General features: G+C 42.4%; 1 protein-coding gene across 2 annotated transcripts in view; it reads right to left on the bottom strand.

Moving 5' to 3' along the window:
* Window positions 1–20,769, bottom strand: part of SND1 (staphylococcal nuclease and tudor domain containing 1) — a 424,510-nt gene that overhangs the window by 259,339 nt on the left and 144,402 nt on the right. Inside the window, exon 11 of one of the 2 annotated variants that reach the window (XM_082632934.1) lies at window positions 6,704–6,793. The exons of the other annotated variant lie outside the window; for it this stretch is intronic. Within the exon in view, the coding sequence (XP_082489060.1) occupies window positions 6,704–6,793 (90 nt within the window). The remainder of the gene's footprint in view (window positions 1–6,703; window positions 6,794–20,769) is intronic. 2 annotated transcript variants of the gene reach the window in all.

Raw genomic sequence — 20,769 nt, 5'->3', positions numbered from 1 at the left:
CTGCCAATGCAGGGGGTGCAGGTTCGATCCCTGGTCGGGGAGCTAAGATCCCACATGCCTCCTGGCCAAAAAACCAAAACATAAAAAAAAGAAGCAATATTGTAACAAATTCAATAAAGACTTTATAAATGGTCCACATCAAAAAAGTCTTAAAATAATAAAAAAGAATTGGAGGAATTTCCACCTTAGAACCAAGAGACAATTGTGCATACTACCTTCTTGTACACCCACATGTTGTTCATGCCCTTGGGAAAGAAATACTCAAGCAACCGGAAATATGAGCCTAACTTTCTGGACACAGCAAAAACAGAGGCCACAGAAAGAAACCCTTAAGAGCCTGTGCCTAAAAACTGGACTCACTACTTCTGAATGATGTCTTATTTTGCAAAAACACCAAACCCTTTTTCTTACTAGCAAAGTTATATGTGCTAACCCTATATAGACCCTTGTAAGATGAAACTACCGAATAAAAAAATATTGTGAGAAAAGATAGCAGGAGCTGGGTTTCCTTCCCAACTGAGCACATCTGGACAGTCTCACTTTACTCTCTTCCACACTATAAGATATTCTATACACTATCATTGAGCCTAAGCTCAAAAGAATCTATTTGCTGTAAACCAGGAGGTATAGGAAGTTGGAAGATTTGCAATTCAGCACATTTTATAGGGTTTTTGGCACATAAGGGTTATTTTTAAAGCAGGAAAAAAAGCCTGTTCTCTCCCTACCCCCAAACACAGCTGAGCTGATTCAGCACAAATCTCCCCCTAAAATAAAATCCCAATTTGCAGAGAACAGGCATGGAAAGTTCCAGCCCCAAGGACGGCATTTCAGAATCCTCGCTGAAAAGATCAGGAGTGGGTGGCTTCACCACCCACTGACCAGAGACAAGCTGACCAAAAATCAGTTATAAATGTAAGGGCTTCACCAGAGCCTACGAGCAACTTGGGAGTCCAGGGAAGAGAAGCCTTTAAACAACGTGATGCCCAGTAGTAACCAAAGACAGAAGATCCTGAGGATTCTGGTAGCTAATAAATCACTTCCCACGGGTGAGCATACAGAAGAAATTTCCAGGAATGCAGTTTAAAGTTCTAGTTTCTTCATTTAACTAAGAAAGAGGTCCTTTCCGAAGAAGGCATTAAAATGTACACCATACAAATACCACATTTCGCCAAAGAGCTACATGCTCCGCCCAGCACCCTGATGGTCTCTAAAGCACAGAGGTACTCTGCACAATCTGCAGATACAAAAACCAAAAACCCATCAAGAGGAGCTCGTAAGCGGCAGCAGGGCGAGCGCTACCTTGCTGAGAACAACTCGGCGAGTCTCCAGAAACAGGCCAGGCTACAGTCATTTCTGTTAATCACCTTCACCAGACGAGGGAGCTGATGAGTCAAGCCAAGGGGTCGAGGGCATCTACAATGACCCTTGGTCTCCCGTGCACACTGACACACTCCTGGCCCGTCTAAGTGGGAGAAGTCTTACTTGGAAAAGGCATGGTCAGAGAATACAAGCCATTCGAAATATCACTTGATTTGGTGAATATCTTCAAGCCATTTATTCAAAAAATTTACAGCCACATTGATGGTAACAGCTGGCACTGAGAAAGCAAGGACAAGCAACCTCGCATAAACCTGTTGATTTAAATCACAATGCATTCACAACCTTAGGGCCTGTTTTGATCATTAATGTAAAGGACCTTTCCATAGCGTGAGTGTATCACATTAATATGAAGTGGAAAATGTGGAGATGACAAAGGAAATGTTTACAAAAACCAAACTAAAATACATTAGAGGTAATTAAGAACAAGAATCCCCAGACTGCCAGCTTTGTACTTAACACAGCGGATTAAGTAACACATGGCAAAAGTATTTTTAAGCAAAGGACAGCCCTGTGATATAGCCCGTGAGAAGAGTGAAAGAATCCTCCTCAAAAAAGCTCCATGCCCTTGAAGAGTTCTCACTGGCTGAGTGAAGCGCGGCTTCGGCTGAGGAAGACTACACCGGGTACCTTCAGGGACCAGTCCTCAACCTGTGCTCCTCAACCTGGGCGGGGCCCTGGCCCAAGATAAAAAAGTGACCTGTCCTTCCCCTTCTCCCAGAAGCCTCATCTCTGCCAAGAGATTGAAGAGAAAGGACAACCAAGCTCCACACTTGCTTAGCACAGTTACCTATGACCTCACATTTTCTGCGTAACTGAAGAACATGTAATCTGACACTGGTTTCTCTGAAGAACAATCTGATGAAACATCACTTCACAGGGACATCTCAAAGACTAATGAGATAATGTCTAGAGGGCTGAAGGCAATCAGAGGGCTGATCCATGGTGCTCTTACCACCTGTGCTATCTGTAGACGAGGACGATGCAGCTGAAGAGGATCAACTTCTCATAGCAGGTAGAGTACACGTTATACACAAGAACTGGCATATCCCAAAAAGCACCATGACCCTGGCTATCTACACATGATTCAGTACATACAACAGGAAAGCGGGCCTTTCCAGATGCCTTTTAATTCAAAATCATGATTAAAAGCATAGACATCTGGGGTAAGATACCTAATTCCTATGAGTTTCAGTTTCTATGCCTATGAAAATAGGAATGATACATATATCTTTCAGGGTGGAGGTGAAAATTAAGTAAAGTGAAAACAAAATTCAGTATTTTTCCATCAAGAAACAACTCAATAAATGACAGCTCTACTCTTTAGACTAGAATGAGCATTATATGAAGTGCCTTAAAAAACAGAAGTCTTTAGTTCATGCTACATATTGGAATAGCATGAAAATCACACATAGGTAGCCACCACCAAAGAACAAATGAGCCCTATCTTCCATAGCAAATTTAGACATTCAGAATATTTTATCCCATAGAAACAAGGCTATTAACAGTGGTTGGGTTGCCGGCCTGGTTCATAAAGGCACATTAACCTAGAATAGAGATAATATCATTTACATACAATACCAACCATTCTAGACAGACCAGGTTTACCATGAGTTCAGTTTTGAACCTGCTGGAACTGTAAATCTGGTACACATGGAAATCATTTCCACCCACCCCAAAGAGCCCCACGTCCCCAAAAGTACAACCCTCAAGTAAAATAGGTTTCCAAAAAAGAACAATCTAAAACAATATGAATTAGAAATAATTCCCTAATTCATAGCCCAATAACTTCCCAAATGTCTGCATTTATCAAGAAAATTACCCAATTTTTAGTGCCTAAAGAGTCAACCTAGTTTACGGAACAAATTTTAATGGCATAAAAATCATACAAAGTCAGCCGTTGATTTACAAATGAGCCTCATTCCCCAAATTTACTTATTATATCAACAGAAACAGTGGCAAAACCTTTAGGGAACAGACGAATTGGGGGGTAGAGTTTCTGGAGATAGATGCTCGTCCAGGCTCTCCTCTCTACTGCCAGGGCTGAAGCTTCATCGCTTCTTGCAATTTCATCTCATCCAGCATTTCTGACCCTTCAATTGTCCAAACAAGTTACAACTTTGAACACAATGGTTCCCATGGTGATAGAAATTTTGCAATCAAGGGACAGGAGTTACAGTGATTCATATGTCATTTGTAAATGCTGTATTAAACAGATTAAAAAAATTCCCAGTGAAGATCCCAGCTATTATTACCTTATTCCACTGAGAACAAAATGACTTAGGCACACAGACTCTTGCTTTCCTTGGGCTGACCGTCTCTAAACATTAAGAAAAAAAATGTACACAGAGAAAGAAACTGCTCCTGCTATCAGAAGAGGACCTTAGCTCTGGTTCTCTTAGGACGGCATCTCACCATCTTATACTCACTAAGGATGCCATTCTGGAAAATTAAGGTACATGCTGAAGTTACTAAGGATTCCATGCGTCCACTACACTGGGACCATGAAGAAACCCAGAAGAAATTAGCAAGACAGTTCTCTCCTCCATGCATATTCCTTAGTCATATTTTAGTGAAAGCACAGATGGCAGATGGTAAACAAGGGATGGGGAGGGCATTCTACCAGGCAGTATAGCAATTCAGACAGCTTCTGAAACACTTCCAAGATACGCACATATCCTACCTCTCCCTTAAACCAGATAACACACACACACACACACACAAATATACACTCCAATACAAGCAGATACACATTTTGTGGAAGCTGGAACCAGGTGACACCCAAATCTGCACAAGGGGTTGATGGCAGTCAAAGTAGTCGCGCACTGATTCACATATCTTGACCTCAGACCTGAGAAAGTCAAGCAATGCTAGATTCTAAACGAAAGCAGTATTATTAAACAAAACCAAACCACATAACGCAACAGGCACCTGGAAAAACATGAATGACTAGTATTATCCTGGATTCTCATCCGTGAGAGAGGAAAGGCAAATAATATTACCAGCTCACAAATGCTAAAACCAAGGCTCAGAAAGGTGCCTGGTTACTTTAAGGCATTTAGCTGGAATTAAATCTTGGGAGTGAACCAAAGTGAATTTCCATAACTGAAATGGAGGCCACTGAATCTAACAAAGCACCTTCAATCCCAATGCTCTACAGTCTAGAAACCCCTCCAAACTTCTTATTATAGACTCTCTGGGATGGTCAAATAATAGTCTGGGCAGAGAAGATGATTTTTACCTCCATTATCTTGTTTAAGCTGTGACAGGCTGTACTAATCAGCTTCCGTGCACAGGCACACACAGGCACACATGCTCCCTCTCGGTGCCTCTTAATCACCATGTGCTGCACTGAACAGCTGCAGAGGTCTGAAGGGAATTGGCAGAAATGTGTGATGATGTGCTAGCCACCGCCCCCCCGAGGCAGCCACTGCCCTGTCTGCTCCCAGACTCCAAAGCACACGGGTGTTCGCTGTCGCAACTGATGGGCCCAGAAGACAGGCAAGTGGTTTCAGGTGGTGAGTCAGGAACAGCAGTTTGCATCAGGAATGTTCCAGCCCAGCAGAGCTTAGCTGCATCCTTCTCCCTATGCAGGGATACAGTATTCATCGTTTACACAGTGTCACCGTGGGGGACAAAATTTGGGCTCAGCACAAATAGAATCCAATCAACTCTCATGCAGAGGAACCAGTAAATGAGTTTTCTCCCACCAAGAAGGAGCCTAATTGCTTAAGAATTGCCACCATATCTGACACTGGAGGTCAGTTCTTTTATCCTGAGACAGAGGACTTTACAAAGGCCCAGCAGGCACATAGTGTTTGAGAGCAGAGGCCTGGGCTAACTTTCTAGAACCATTCAGCAGCTGTTACCCTGAGCTGTAATCTCTGCTCCTAGGGACGAAGCACAATCAGGGAAGGGCAATATTCAAACAAACCAGGTGGATGCCAGAATACACACCACACAACTGGCTGTGCACGAAGCAAATATGCGCTGCCACTCCTTTCAGTGTGGTTTTGGATGGATTTCAATAGAAATGAACACGTGCAGGGGGAATTCCTTGCTTGTCTCTATGCCATTGTTTATGAGCCAGTAAATTAGTGATATGGTATCAACTTGGTGAAACAGACAGTCAGACATTCAATCAGACAACAAGAGATCTAGAAACTGAAAGAGGCTTAAAGCCATCATTTGCACTACACTTCATGAATGAATACAGCATTCTGTCGTGTTTTATACAATGACAAATGAGCCTATTCTCTCAAGGAATCTGAGGAGATTAATACTTGTTTTAGGGAATCCAGTTTGGTTTCTCTACCTCAAAATTAGCAATTTCATCTTTTGTCCAGCTTCAAAATCTCTTGCAATAATTTATCATTCTAGTAACTACAGTACTTTGACAAACCTCTCATAACTCCAATCGTTTAAAAACCTGCATGTAGGTAAAGAATGCTAATATGGCTTCAACAGGTTGAGGTCAGACTTAGAACCAAATGGCCTTACCTTTCTGAACCTATAATAAAAGTTGGCCCAAAACATAACATTTCCTGGAAGAATCCCCACCAACGCAAAGTAAGGAGAACACAAATCACAGTCTTTCTCTGAACAGATTTCCCTCAATTACCGCAGGAACTATTCTATTCGTTTCCTCTGTTTACCCAGGACACAAAGAAATGTCCTGGATATGTAGGTTGGGGAGGTCAGGGAAAATCAGTGGAAGATCAGAGGCTCATTATCAGCTTCCGAGAATAGCAAGTTCTGCAGCAGGTCATAGAACATTCTGCTCTAAGAACACAAGGAAATGCCCTCGGAGGGCCTCTGAGCTGCCGCACTACACCAGAAAGTCTCCCAAGGAACCACCAGGAAACCACACCCTCTTTTCCACAAAAGGCAGGCTCCTATTCCAGAAGCCCTCTTCTCCTCAGAAACAGGGGAGTCAGAAAAAAGCAGCCACTTTCTTTCATTAGCAAATCCCACAGCCCTGACTTTTAATGCAAGTGGCTGGAGAGAAGCAGAGAGCTACTCTGCTTTAATGGAAGTGGATGGAGCTCAGGGCAATATGCAATTACTGAGACTGGAATTGAGCCTGGACCCTGGAAAGAACATGCCGTGAGAGCCCTAGAAATCACACTGTGGTCAGGGCCCCAATTTTAAACTTCTCCCAAGGGATGCCACTTCCTGAGACAGAGGCACGCCTCTCTTCATATCAAAGTAATACCGCTTGATTTGGTGGAGGAGAGTCATTTGCTGGTCTCTGGGATTCCATCACAAGAGTCCAGATTAAAACAACCCCTAACCACTTGCAAATTATGTTTCTGCCATCACTTACCTTTTTCCCAATAAGCTTCTTTCGCAGAAATTCCCGGGCTTCAAACATATAGGGAATGTCATAGAGGGGACGCAGTTTCTTGTTCTTATCCTTAAAGCAAAATAAAATACCGCATCAGGCATGGGAAAACAAAGCAAAAACTGACGCATGAACACAGCCAAGAGTGCGAGATAATGACAACACACCTGAAATATGCTCTAGTTCCCAGTATCACAAATACTGAATAATTGCTAGATATATAGTAAACGATTAACAAAGTATTTGGTTGAAATGCTTTACAGGGAACAAGACTATCTTTTTTTCAAATGACAGGCTCAAAAATAAGCAATGGAATGTTTACACAAGTGGAAACAACCTAAATGTTCATCAACAGGGAAAGAGCTATATAAACTGCAGTATAGAAGAAGCTCACTGAGTATTAGGGCCCTTCTAATATTTACAGATATACTATAAATCTCATTCTATACTCTGTAAGCCTTTATTAAGTACCTACCAACTATTAGCCTCAGACAAAGCACTATGTAAATGTATGTTATACTCTTGGACTTAAAATCCTTGTAACCTAACAATAACAGAAGAAATCCTGCAGATATGAAGTAACACAAAGCAGCTCTGAATAAGTGCTAAATTATGTGCTATAGACTAGGGACTAAGTGCTATTAGAATTCAGGGAAGTGGAAAGAAGTAATCAGGAGATGTTTCATTGACAAGGTGGGACTTAACACGAGTTTGCAGGATAGGAAAAAACTAGAAAGAAAATTAGAGTTGGGGGGAAAAAAAGACAAGCAAAAGGAGAGAGGCAGGAATAAACAGTATCTCAGCACACAAATACACAGCCAATCCCTTCATTATTTCTTGGGGCCCAGACTTCCCCGAAAAGAGGGGCTCTGAGCAATATAGCTGAGATGATGAGAGAGGGTCCGGATGAAGGCAACAGAACTGGGAATTGACAGGAACTTAAGAGCTAGGAGAATCTCTTTAAAAAATAAATAAATAGGGCCTCCCTGGTGGCGCAGTGGTTGAGAGTCCGCCTGCCGATGCAGGGGATACGGGTTCGTGCCCCGGTCTGGGAGAATCCCATATGCCGCAGAGCGGCTGGGCCCGTGAGCCATGGCCGCTGAGCCTGTGCGTCCGGAGCCTGTGCTCCGCAACGGGAGAGGCCACAACAGTGAGAGGCCCGCGTACAGCTAAATAAATACATAAATAAATACATAAATAGATAGATAGATAGATAGATAGATAGTGACTGACAAGGGAGTGGATAGAGGGGATAAAAGCAAAGGAACCCGAGAAGTTTGCAGTCAGGGGGAGGACAGCGTACGGAGGACTAGAGCTTGTGCACAAGAAATTGGGACATGTTGGCTAAATTGGTTGGTATGATTAATGTCTCTCCCGCTAGCTCCTAAGTTGCATGAGAACAGAGACCCTGCCCTTTTCTGTTGTCCTTTGTGATCCCAGACCCAAGTATGTAGTACTTCCCTCATAGTATAAACTCAAATACTTGGATGTACTACCACAAAAGAAATATGCAGAATAATATACAAGAGCAAGTATGCTAGAAGGATAGGACTGCATGAACAGATATTGGGGGGGGGGGGAATCAGAAAAAAAAGGAGAAAATTAAGCCATAACCCCTAACCTAGATGCACACCATTGCCTCCCCATCCTGTATGATTAGCCCACCTGGCCTCAACTTTGCTTTGCCATCTTTTACACACCTGACACAACAAGATCTCTATATAATTCATTCTATACTTAAAGTATTCAAATTATGTTTTCTTAAATAGCCAACTATTCTCAAATAAAGAACATTTATCATTTTAATACCCCCATATTTAAGGTAATACTAATGACAATTCTGAGGTCAAGGGCATCGAAATTGAGGTTTCCTCCTAGACCCAAAGCAAGCCTTGGTGTCCAAAACACATCATTTAAACATTTCAATTCACTGATATCACCAAGAATGTGCATAATTATTTGAGTTCGAGCTTCACATTCACCATCCACCTGTCTTCTAATTTCTCTGGCTTAAAAAAAATAATAAATAAAGGCAGCAGCACCATTCTCATGCTCTTCAAAGAACTTAAGGCACCTTTAGAACTGAAGGTGAATCTTTATCCTTTCTCAGAGTTGATGCGTGGGAATCTCCACACTCTGAACAGGAGCAACTGGGATTTCCAAACTCTGATCAAAGTCATGGGGAACCATGATCACTGCCTAATAAGTGAAGTATGGCCCGAAACATGAAAATCTTTAAAGAAATAACACTGAGTTTTCCTTAACAAGGAAAATGGGACAAATAAGAGCCGCCTGGCTAGAGGGAGTGCTGGCTAACATAAGGGCAGATGTATAGGATTATGGATAATTTATAAGCATCCAGGCAGCCAAATGAAAATAGTGGGTCACTACTGAGGAGCCCTAAAATAGAGTTTATGACGACACTAAGGATAGTGTAAGAATGCTTGCTAGACAGAAGATGCTAGGTGCCAGTAATGAACAGGGTTTTTAACAAAGACAAAAATCAATGGTTATCAGAATCAGCCATCAGGAATAAAGAAGTCCCAATGTATTCATATTCCCCTAGCAATACAGGGCAATCTATTCAGAGAGTAGCTGTGTGATTCACTAAGTGAACAACATTTTTTTAAATGAATTGAACGAAATAATTGACATTTCCCTTACACAGCCTTATGATGTGCCACAGAACCTGATATCAGAACCTTACCCTATTTATTCCGAAACAAGGAATGGTAAGAAATAGTTTCAATAGGCATTCAAATGAAGATCATGGGATGAGATACACCTAAATGTGTGAACATGGCAGTGTGAACAAGAAAGATGCTTGACACGACTGGGCCAAGCGAAGATACTCTCAAAAGAAGGAAAGAAAATAAATAGTATACCAAACATTCCAACAAAAAAACAGGGTGACTTGAGTCTGATTATATGTCTCTCAGGAAGCTCGGAAAGAACTAACAGCAGAAAACAAGAAACCACAAGTGAAAACAGAGTCACCTTTTTAATCTAACCCTGAAGGTCTAGTAGCTATTGACATCTGCAAACATCTTACAAGAGAGATATTAGAAGTCCCTAAGAAACCACAAAATAAAAGCAATTCCTCCAAATTACCAGGTACATAAAAGCCTTTGAAACCTCTAAGAGGCAACTGAGGTATGGAATGAATTCTGAGAAAACAAGACTTTAGCTGAATCTTGCCTGCTAAAAAGGACTACCTAGTTTAGATTCTAATCTACATGGAAATACTTTAAAATTAAAAATAGAAAAGAATGCTTGATTTATCTGGTGGGCAGATAATACACAAACCAATATGTGCTGTAATCACTGTTCATCCCGAGAAGTGACATTGTACGTAGGCCCTGTAATGACTCACGTTACAGATAACTTCAATCATCTTTACCTCTCCTTGGTTTCGGAAGGAGGCCCAATCTCAGCATCTAAAAGGCATGCCTGGCTTTTTTTTTTTTTTTTTTTTGAACAGGAGCTTATCATGCCAAAATGAGGTCTCTGGTTAATGCTCATCTGGAGGGAATGGAAGGGACTCCTAATCAAGGTCTATTCTCAACTCCATTTCGGGCCAAATTTAATCTAGCCCATCTAGCAGCCAAAAAACTGTAACCAAAAAATTTACTGGACCCTAGGATCCTGCAGAATTTCTTAAAACAAGGCTGAATAAACACAAACTATGAAAACATTGATGAATGTGGCTTCACTAAAATTTTAAAGAGTTCTTTACTGAAAAAAGCATCATGAACAAACTGACAGGCCAAAGCACAGACTCAGTAGCTGATAAGTGAAACAAGATAAAGACAAGGCAGAACAGGATAAGAGAGAACTGGAGTACTGAGCCACAGCCGTAAACTTCTCAGTGAGGCCTACCCTGATCACGTTACATTTTAGCCAAGACTCAAAGGAAGTATGGGATGTAGTCATCTAGAGACAGGCAGAGAGGACAGCCAATGCAAAAGCCTTGAGTTAGGAGATGACTGGTGGGTTCAAGGAACAGCAGAGACATCACTGTGGCTACAGCTGAGAGGGGAGAACAACAGACAAAGTCACACATCTGACTTAACATCTGAAGGAATTACTTTGGTCACTGTGCTGAGAACAGACACTACAGCAAGGACGAGAGAGAACAAAGGGAGACCAATTAGGAGATTATGGCATTAATCTGGGTGGGAAATGATGTTCGATTACATCAAGGAAGAGCAGTGAAGGGGCAAGAAGTGGTCAGAATCTGGGAATATTCTGAAAGCAGACAGATGAAATGTGAGATGAGAAAAAAGGGAGAAATCAAGCATGACTCCAAGGTTTTTTTTTTATCTGAGCAAATGGAATAATAGGTGGGGTCATCACCTGAGATGAGGAAGACCACAGGTAGAGGGAGGTGGGTGAGATCAGGAGTTTGGTTACACGCCTGCTAAACTCTCAAGTAGAGGTTTTGAGTAGGCAAGTGTGGAGTTTGGAAAAAAGCTCTGAGCTGGTAATTTACATTTGGGAGTGGTTGGCATATAGGTGGTATTTAAACCTACGAGATTGAAAAGGACAGAGCACTGAGGCATTGTAACATTGAAAGGTAAGGAATAAGAGAAGGAATGTATAAAAGGAGACTGAGAAGGAGCAATCAGTGATCTCAGCAGGAGGAAACAACCAACGTTATGTCCTGGAAGCCAAGGAAAGAAAGTGAATTGAGGAGGGAAAGACCAACTGTGTCCAATGCACAAGGCAAGGCAAATGAGCTGAGGACTAAGATCCGCTTGTTGGATCAAGCTAAGTGTGGGTCGTCCGTCACTTGGCAAGATTAATTTTGGTGGAGCAGTAGGGGCAAGAGCCTGACTGGAACTAGGAATGGGAAGAGAAGAAGCGGAGAAAGTGAGTACATACGATACTTCAGAAAGTTCTGCTACAAAATACAAAGAGATTATGTGGCAGCTGGCAGAGGAAGCAAGGTGAAGAGAAGGGGCTTTGGTTTTTGGTTTTTGAGGGGCGAAATAACAGGCAAAGGTCCTGTGGAAAGCAAATAAGTGGTAATGCAGAAGGAAGAGGACACAACTGTTAGTGCATAGGTAAGGAGGGGATGGCTTTCCATAGGAGCTCCAATAGTTCACCTTTAGGTGTGTGGATGCAGGTACTGTTAGGTGGGTACGCGTGGTAGTGAGAGCTGCTGGAAGTTCTCTCATTACTTTGATTTACTCAGTAAAGGAAGGAAGAACAAATCAATAAGAGAAACTACCTAACAGAAAAATTGGCCAAAAGGTACGAACAGGCATTTCACAAAAGAACTGCAGCTGGACATTAAGTGTATGAAAAAAGGTATCACTTCATTGATAATCAGGGCAATATAAGCTGAGATACTATAGGACATCCAATATATTGTTAAATTTTAAAAATGAGGATGAGGGGAAATAGGTGTGCTGTAACCACTGATGGGAATATAAAATGGTTCAACCACTGTGGCACTTCCACATGGTGCTACTCGGCATCATCCGGTTAAGGCTGAAGATATGCATCACTATACTTAGGAAATTCTACTTACAGGAGGGTATATACCCCAGAGAGGTCTCACTCATGCAAGACAAGAACCACAATGCTCATGTTAACGCTGTAAAATTTACAGTCGGCTCTGTACAGTCACAGAGCAGAACAGAGAGCAGTGAGTCTGAGAGCAATGCAATAAATGAACAAATCTGAAAAACAACGCTGAGCAGGAAAACAAGTTGTAGAGTGATAATGATTTAAATACAGACTAAAAAAAGACACAAGCAACATTATTCCTAGAGCTATGTAAATAGCCAAAGTATAAAAATACCTAGAAATGAAAGTCAATGGTTAGTTAACTAATGCAGGATGTGCAGAGAAAGAAACAGGATGGGAAAGAAATGGGGTCAAGGATGAGTCCACAGGGACTTTCAACTTCATCTGCAAGCTTGTCTCTTTAAAAGAGGATCTGAAGCCAATGTGGTATAATAAGAAATGTTTGTTCTGTATCATTCTATAACGTTGGGGTTTTTTTAAACCAAAAAAATCTTTAGGGATAGGAAACCCCCAAACCTTGTTTGGCCAACCCTTCCCTGGGTCACAATGTCTCATACTTTTATTTCTCTCAGAGGCAAAATAACCTGCCATTCTTTTCCTCACAAGAAATGCATGAAATTCTTTTTTCCTTCCCTCAAAATGATTTTCTTTCATAGATGTATCTTTCCATGAGGCAGAAGGGAATAATTTAACTACCAACATGCTCTCAAATAACCAGGGTCAAAAACAAGTTTGATTTTTTTTTTTTAACGGAGGCTTGAAATATATTAAAAGTAGCCAAGCAGAATTATCCTCTACGGAGATCTTAAAACAGACTGCTGAATTAAAATAAGAACAGACACGATCAGATTTAAATGGATAAAATTTCAAACAGTAAATGGACCAGTCCCAGTTGCCCTGCCACATAAGCTATGTTAATAAACAAAGGCTTCAATTTCCATTTGAATTATAGACTTAAAATAGGAACATTACCACATGCCCTGGGCATATTTACAGTCAAGGACCGTTCAATTCCCTTGGCAGCCAGGAGACACAATCCACAGGGATATCCACTGTTTACTATCCTTAACATACACAATAGCACATTTTTATGAAAGGCAGATCCAACTAGATAGAAATCTATAGTCAGCAGCTGGGGAAAGGTTCAAAATCGTAACCACCCTGGCCAAATGGAAGATATCTTGCACCACTATACCCATAGGACCACACACAGAAGATTCACATACCCAAACACTCCCCAGGAGTTGTTTCAAAGAAAAAGACACTTTCACTTTATTTCCCAATTAGCTCTATTTCTTCCTCCTAAAAACATCTCTCTTAAAGGTAAATAGGGTCTATTAAAGAGACAAGGTCTGGGAAAGTCCCAAATTCACAACAATGAAATACATTTCAGACATATCTCCAAGGAGGCAAAGGAGAACGGTAAATAAAAACAAATCAAATTGAAAAAATATTTTTTTAAACCTGAGATGTGATTATAAAAATTCACAAGTGTGGGCTCCTCTGGTGGCGCAGTGGTTGAGGGTCCGCCTGCCGATGCAGGGGACACGGGTTCGTGCCCCGGTCCGGGAGGATCCCACAGGCCACGGAGCGGCTGGGCCCATGAGCCATGGCCGCTGAGCCTGCGCATCCAGAGCCTGTGCTCTGCAACGGGAGAGGCCGCAACAGTGAGAGGCCCACGTATCTCAAAAAAATAAATAAATAAAATTCACAAGCATGAGAATGGAAGAGGGCTGGACTTTGAACCCCGTTCTTATGCAAGATACTTGGCCCCTGAATTGCCTTGCTGCTTTCAAAGAACCCTTAGTTTACTACACTTCTCTCATACTCTGCAGACCCACTGTTTCTACAACTGCCCACTCTTCATCAGACCTAGGAAAAAAACACTCGGGTCTTCTTCTTAGAGTGTTCATTTCATTATGAAATGGATTATGATCCCGAATTACAGCAAGGAAAGTGAGGCTTACAGTTAAGTAACGTGCCTCACTTCTTGTTAACAAGCAGAGCAGGGATTCTGATCCCAGCTATTCCAGGGGCTGAAGCGGGGGAGGGGGGTTGGGTACCCACGGGGGGTGGCAGACACTACCCCCTCCTGGCTTCCTAGTGCCAAAAGGCAGTCATCTCCTGTCAGTAGTCGTCAGGTTTAGTGTGGGAGCTTGTAAACATGCAAGCTTGTCGGGCCACATCAGGTATTCTGATTCTGCAGGTCTGGGGTCATGTCCCTAATTCTGTATTTTTAATAAGTAGCGAGAAGGACTGTGGACCACACTTTGAGAAACGCTGCGGAGCGCCTTTTGAGCACTTTGGACCCACTTAAACCAACGGAAATAGAAGAAAAGAGACTCCAAAGGTTTAAAGAGTCACAAAGCAACACAGAGGAGCTTGATTAACATCAAAGTGGCTGAATAAGTAGGCAAGTAAGTAAATACCTGGGGAGCTCACTTTCTTTCTGCACATGTAGCTGGAGGTAACTTGAAATACTCCTTAAACGTCTTTACAGCTAAGACAATTGGGAACATTCTAGTAACGGTGGGAAAACAAGATTACCAAATATTTCTCTACCTGCCCATGCCAGGGAACAGCAGGATGGGCACACCCTCCCCCACACACACACCCCAGACACCGGTGGTCTAGACCTACACTAGCCACAGTGACAGCAGAGGAAGTGGCAAGCTCTAGAAACTACCAAGCCAGGAGGAGCTAGGTTTCGCTGTATCCAAAGAGGGAAAGAAGGAAAGCAGATTTCTGCAGCCTCACGTCCTTGAAGGGACTCGCCTGTCACCTACGGTGTACAGTGCAGAACTATGTTCCAAAGGAACTCGCTCTTCCCCAGATCAAAGTACCTTTTCAAGACCATCATGCAAGTGGGAAAATATCTGTCTCTGGAGATTGCTCTCCTACTCAATTACATGAGTCAACTAAGAGCATTTTCAGAAGTTCTTGCTATTTACTGCGCAGATGCAGTGAGGACGGGCGAGGGAGGGGACAGGAGGAGGAGGTCAAACATTAGGTCTTTTCACCCCCCCCCCAAGACCCTGTCAAGACTTTAAAGAATACTTTTAAGGCTCTAAGGGGTCCAAAACCATTATCCAAGGCACCACATGGGGTGCCTGCACTTAGCTACAAATTCTTCTGCAGGCATAGCGTCTGCCCCTCACAGACCTCAAGGCAAAAGAAGGTGAAGGCTCCCAAGTAAGAAGCTATGCAACCAGCAGCAAATCGGCTCCAAACCCAGGAAGAAAAGGGAAAGTGAGAAAGCCCTCAGAGCCCCACCTCATCTTCTTTTCCCAGCGCGGGGACAAAAACTCTCCCCGACCCAGTGCTCTGAAAATAAAGATCCGCTCCAAGGGTGAGTGAAGCCTGTGCCACCTTTCCTGGAGGAATGGTGAGGATGCAGCCGGTAAAGACTGGGATAATGAGACAGAAAGGGCACTGAATCCTTGAAGAGAACAAAGCTCAAGTTCAGCACTCCTGAAGTTAGACAAAAAGAGCCGTCCCGGACATGAAATCAAACATTCCTCAAGCATTTGATGGCAACAAATGATCAAGAGTAAGTGGGCAGCTTGCTGTCATCCAGAGAATAGAGGCCTAGGTTCTCGACAATGACTCTGGCACCAGCAGCTCCTGGCTGCCGGCTTGCCTCAGTTTCCTTCCAAGAATCAGCAAGTTAAGAATCACCTGGCATTATAGTAATACATAACTTCGCAGTGAAAACCCATGCAAAAAATGACTTGAAAATCCTGTAAAAATCAGGAAGGGACTAAATATATTAGTGCAAAGTCAGGCAACTCTTAAGCTTACATTCCAGGAATATTTCAGGTAATATGAACCCCATGGGGAAAGAACAGATCTACACGTGTTACTAAGAAACAAAGCTACTCAGCTAAGTTTTACAACATCTAATATGGATGTTAACAAGAGCTAAAATATCAAGAGACAGAAGAGATAAACCAAAGTTACAGCACTAATCACTTTCTGCCTCGTGTTACTATAATTTAATTACTTCTTGTAGGTCTTACCTTTCCTACCAGACCACAGGAGGGAATATCTGTGAGAGGAAAAAAGAGCTCAATAATAACTATGAAGTGCCTAGTATAGTGCCATGTTCACAGAAAATGCCAACACGCAGAGAGAATAAAACGGGGAATGCAAAAAGGCCTGGCTAAAAGATTTATTTTTTTAAACTCAGACTGCACTTCTGATTAGGGGAATAAGTGGAACTGGTCAATATATAAAGAGAACTTTCAAAGAGATGGAGGAGGCAACATCACTGTGGATCCATATCACCGTTAGTAATGAATGTCTCATATAGCACCAGTTGAATGTGAACTATTTGTAATATCTCTACCTTCTGGCAACTTTCACCAGACATGATTCTATACTACACAAAGATAAGTATATTCCTGAATAATGATTTAAAAGACTCTAGTCTAGATATCTCACTGTACAACCATAAAATCTAGGCTCTTTATAAGCAGTGATGCAAAAGCAGTACTCCTGGTAGTTTCAATGTGTTATGTTAGAAAAAAACCAATTTTACAAAATCTGAATAATTAGTGTTTTCTTTTGACCTGGCCAAAACTTTAAGGCAATCCTCTTCTCGCTACAAATTTCACGTAATGAATTCAATTACTTGTGACCTTTGAAATAACACACTCGCAAATCTATCATTAGCTAATAGTTATCCTTACAGAACATATATAATAATTCAAGTAAAGCTGAACTGATATTGTTAAAAAAAAAATCAAGTGTGAGAGTTCAACACTAAATAAAATGATAGTAAGCTACAATATAAAAAGGGATAATTCCATTAATGTGGACTCCAAAGTACCAGCATCCCACCTCCCTAAAAAATTCACGAATTTGAGATGATACTAAGCCTAAATTGCCGGGGTAGTATTTTTTGTGGTTAAGATGGAAGAAAAAGATAGTGAAAGACTGTACAGCCCTTCCTTTGTCCTCAAAAGGGTAGTCTGTGACAATACCAAGAGGTGTGAAGTTCTGCTGCATGACGCACCCTTCACATGCTGCTCAAATGAGCAAAAGAAGCCGAGAAGAAATCAAAATAGTGTCTCTATTAAGGCCTCTTTCTACAGAGCTAATAGTTCTGAAGATTCGTGCAAACACGAATTAATGTTAACGTGGGAAACACCTTCATTGGGGAGAACACAAAAAAATCTACACATAAGAAACCAGAATTTAAAAGCAGAAGGGAAAATGGGGGTCTTCAAGGACCCGAGCAGGCCTGGGGGTCTGCAGGGTCATGGAAAGTCGCAGGGACCGGCATATCTCAACTGGCTCTGCCCCTCTGCAACCTCTTTCCTTTTCACTGGAAGCTCATAATTAACCAGTTGGCCCCAAATCTTGTTTTCTAGTAATGGAGAAATCGTCTCCCACATTTCTCACCCTTCATCCCCAGGCTAAAAATGGAGATCCAGTGCCCTCAGAAGAGACAACTCCCGTTACTTAAAGTACAGGCTGCAAGCCAGATGAAATCCATCCAGCACGGTGATGTGCCACCGGCCCTCCCACAGTTCTAGAAGAGGAGGAAGGCTCCGGAGGAAAAGAAAACAAACCTCTTGCAATAGGAAGGCAATTTTCTCTGTAACAGACAGCAGGCTCGGGTGAGCCCATTCAGAAAAGAATACCATTTTGTTAGAGAAATGCTTCTTTGTGAATGCCTTCCCTTCTCCACTGTATTAAAAAATAATAATTATTATTAAAAGTTTCTTCCTGGAACCACACAGAAGGGAAAATGATGCTGGTTGTGACACCATTAGTTAGCTGGTGCCAGTGGAACCTCCAATTGAGCCAGATTTCCAGTCAAATTTGTGCAATAAAGTGTGGTGCATTTCAGAAGCACAGGACTGAATTATGTAAGCGCACAGCTTAGGCCTCCCTTTAGACACTGAGATCCTGCCTTGCCAGCTACATCACTCCAAGGTCTAAATCAGGCTGCCAGGTCTACTGCTACATATTTTATCTACAGAATTCAAAGTACTCTCAGCCTGTGTTTAAATACTCAGCAAAATGGGGCCTGTACTTTTTCAGGACAGATATCATTCTAACCCTACAAAGATGACTCTTTTGTACTGTACAGTCTGTCATCAATCAGAAGAAAATAGCATCTATCACCAACTACCACCATGAAGAAGTATGGGCAAATGAAATTACCAGAACTGTGAACAGCACAGACATTCAGAGGCAGGACCCAGGTGGCAAGGCAACGTCATTATATATACATGGCATGGCTTGGCTGACGGCAGAAAGGGGCCTTGACAAGGCTGAATCCAGACCCGGTGGAGGCTGCTCCTGGGAAAGAGACTAGCCCTCCACCCAGATGAAAGAAACATACTCAGGAATGTGTTGGGGTTGTTTTGTGACAGTTGTTGGCACCTAGTGAACAAGCAGACAAGTGACCAGATCTTCCGAACAGCCAGGTAAAGTTCAGAGGCAGGAGGCGTGAGCAGGGGGCATCTCGCCCTGCACCAGTGGGTGGTACCCACAGCTCTTCATCTCTGTGAGGAAGGACAGGGTACCTGAGACCAGGGCCTCGGTCCGTGACAAGGCAGTTTTAGCTCCTGCTTTATGTAATGTCACTTTAATTGTGCCTGTTTAACGATGGTTTTAGGTCAATCACGTCACCATTCCGTTTTGATAACCACACACTCTCCTCGCCTATAGCTGGCCTTCCGACCTAACCCCCTTAAAACAAAAGGCTGTCTCTCTACCTTAAATTTCTACGCTTCATATTATTTCTAATCCCCACAGCAACCAATAAAGCTGGAACAACATGTTAGCTCTTCTCAACTGAGAAGTTAGGTGTCCAGAGAAAAAACATAACATCATGCCAGAGCAAAAGACCACAAAAGAGCCCAGGCTAGTATTTCTCTACCACCTGCCTCCCAACCACTGAGGTAGCAAGAACTGCCATCACGCACAGGCTTTTCACTCACATCCGGTTCCACAGGCACCTCCCACACAGAGCTGAAAGGGTCAATTCATTTCAGCACGGAATGCAGGCCTACCCAAGGCCACCAGCTCCTGGGAAGCTCAAGGAGATTAACTAAGTTGGACACACTATTTGTGCCAGTTATGAAGCTACTGTCACTCAGTTTTAAACCTAGCCTTTTTAAAATTCCACTTTGTGGTGACGGGGTGGGAAAACTGCCAACCACATTTCTGCTTTGCCAGCTGGTTCCCTGCTAGGCTCTGCCAATAGGGGATGTTAAAGGGAGAATGGACAGGAAGAAAGAGGGACAAACTCTTTCCTATTCCAGTCAGCTCCTCCACAGCAATTCTTCTTCTTCTCAGCAATGGCAGCTTGTTCCAGTAGCACCAATGGATTCCAGCTTGCCGTTTCCCCAACACTCGCGGAAACAGTCTCAACACACCTCCCTCAGAGTCACCAGAACCAATCAACTGGCAGCCCCTCCTGGGAGGCCTGGGGCCCAGCTCCAGGGAGTTACTCTTCCCCCCTTCATTGGCTCAACAGAGATCTGAGGCCCACTTGGTCCATCCTCCAAATGCTGAAGTTTTCATATCTCAATCTCTTATTGAAAGAGATTACCCAGAGGTTGTAGCTGTGTCGTGTGGTTAAAACCTCCATGTGACCCTTAGGGTTCTCTTTTTACCTTTTTAGTATTTCCATACCTGATTAATAATTCCTTATGTAAAGTCATCTCTGTTAAAATAACTGCTGTGGTTTCTTGACCTGCCACTGTGGCCAAAAGCACCTCTCTACGTAACTAGACAAAATTTGTAACCATCAGAGGGGAACAGTCCAACTCTCTTGATCATCAACTGTCTCCTGAGAGAATACTGCCTCTTACCCGTTCCAGATACCTCTATACCTGGCCAATCCCAATACAGCAGGACTACCTACAATGTAAAATGTGCACCAAAAAAAAAAAAAAAAAACACCAAGAAAAATGGTCGGAGTGCACACAAAGAGCTTCCACAGTTAAAATAGTTGATGAAGAGTAATGCGTGAGTATTTAATGGCTGGTAGCACAAGCATCACACCAGAGTAAAGGGAAGACTTCCAAGCCAGTAGGTGTCGAATCCACAGAGTCTACAAGATTAAGAATTTAAGCAGTAAGAGAACAACGTACCCTATTTTTTTCCCAATATTTTGCTAGACGCTCATGAGTAGTGAATCTTTTTGTGATTTTAAAGACCAACCATAACAGGTGTATATTCGTGGTTTAAGTTGGGATCACAGTAAAGATGGAAAAGTAAAAACCTTACCTGTGTCAGCGTGGTTACCATATCGCGCAAAGAAGCACATACACACAATGTGAGGGTTAGTGGGGATGGCCAAACTCACAACGCCACCAATGAAATGTCATTTTTCTACTATAGCCAGATGGAAAAATGAGATAAATAACATCAGATTTGCTATTACATAGTTTATCATGCAATATTGCTAGATGAATTCTAGAAACTTCTCTTAAGCCAACTGTGAAAAAAAGTGGAGCTAAATGGTTACCAGAGACTGAAGGGAAGGGGAA

Source organism: Mesoplodon mirus, assembly GCF_964341445.2.
Source record: "Mesoplodon mirus genome assembly, chromosome: 9".
NCBI classification, from domain to species: Eukaryota; Metazoa; Chordata; class Mammalia; order Artiodactyla; family Ziphiidae; genus Mesoplodon; species Mesoplodon mirus.
Note: the sequence above shows the minus strand (reverse complement) of the source record. Positions and strands in the feature narration are given on the sequence as shown.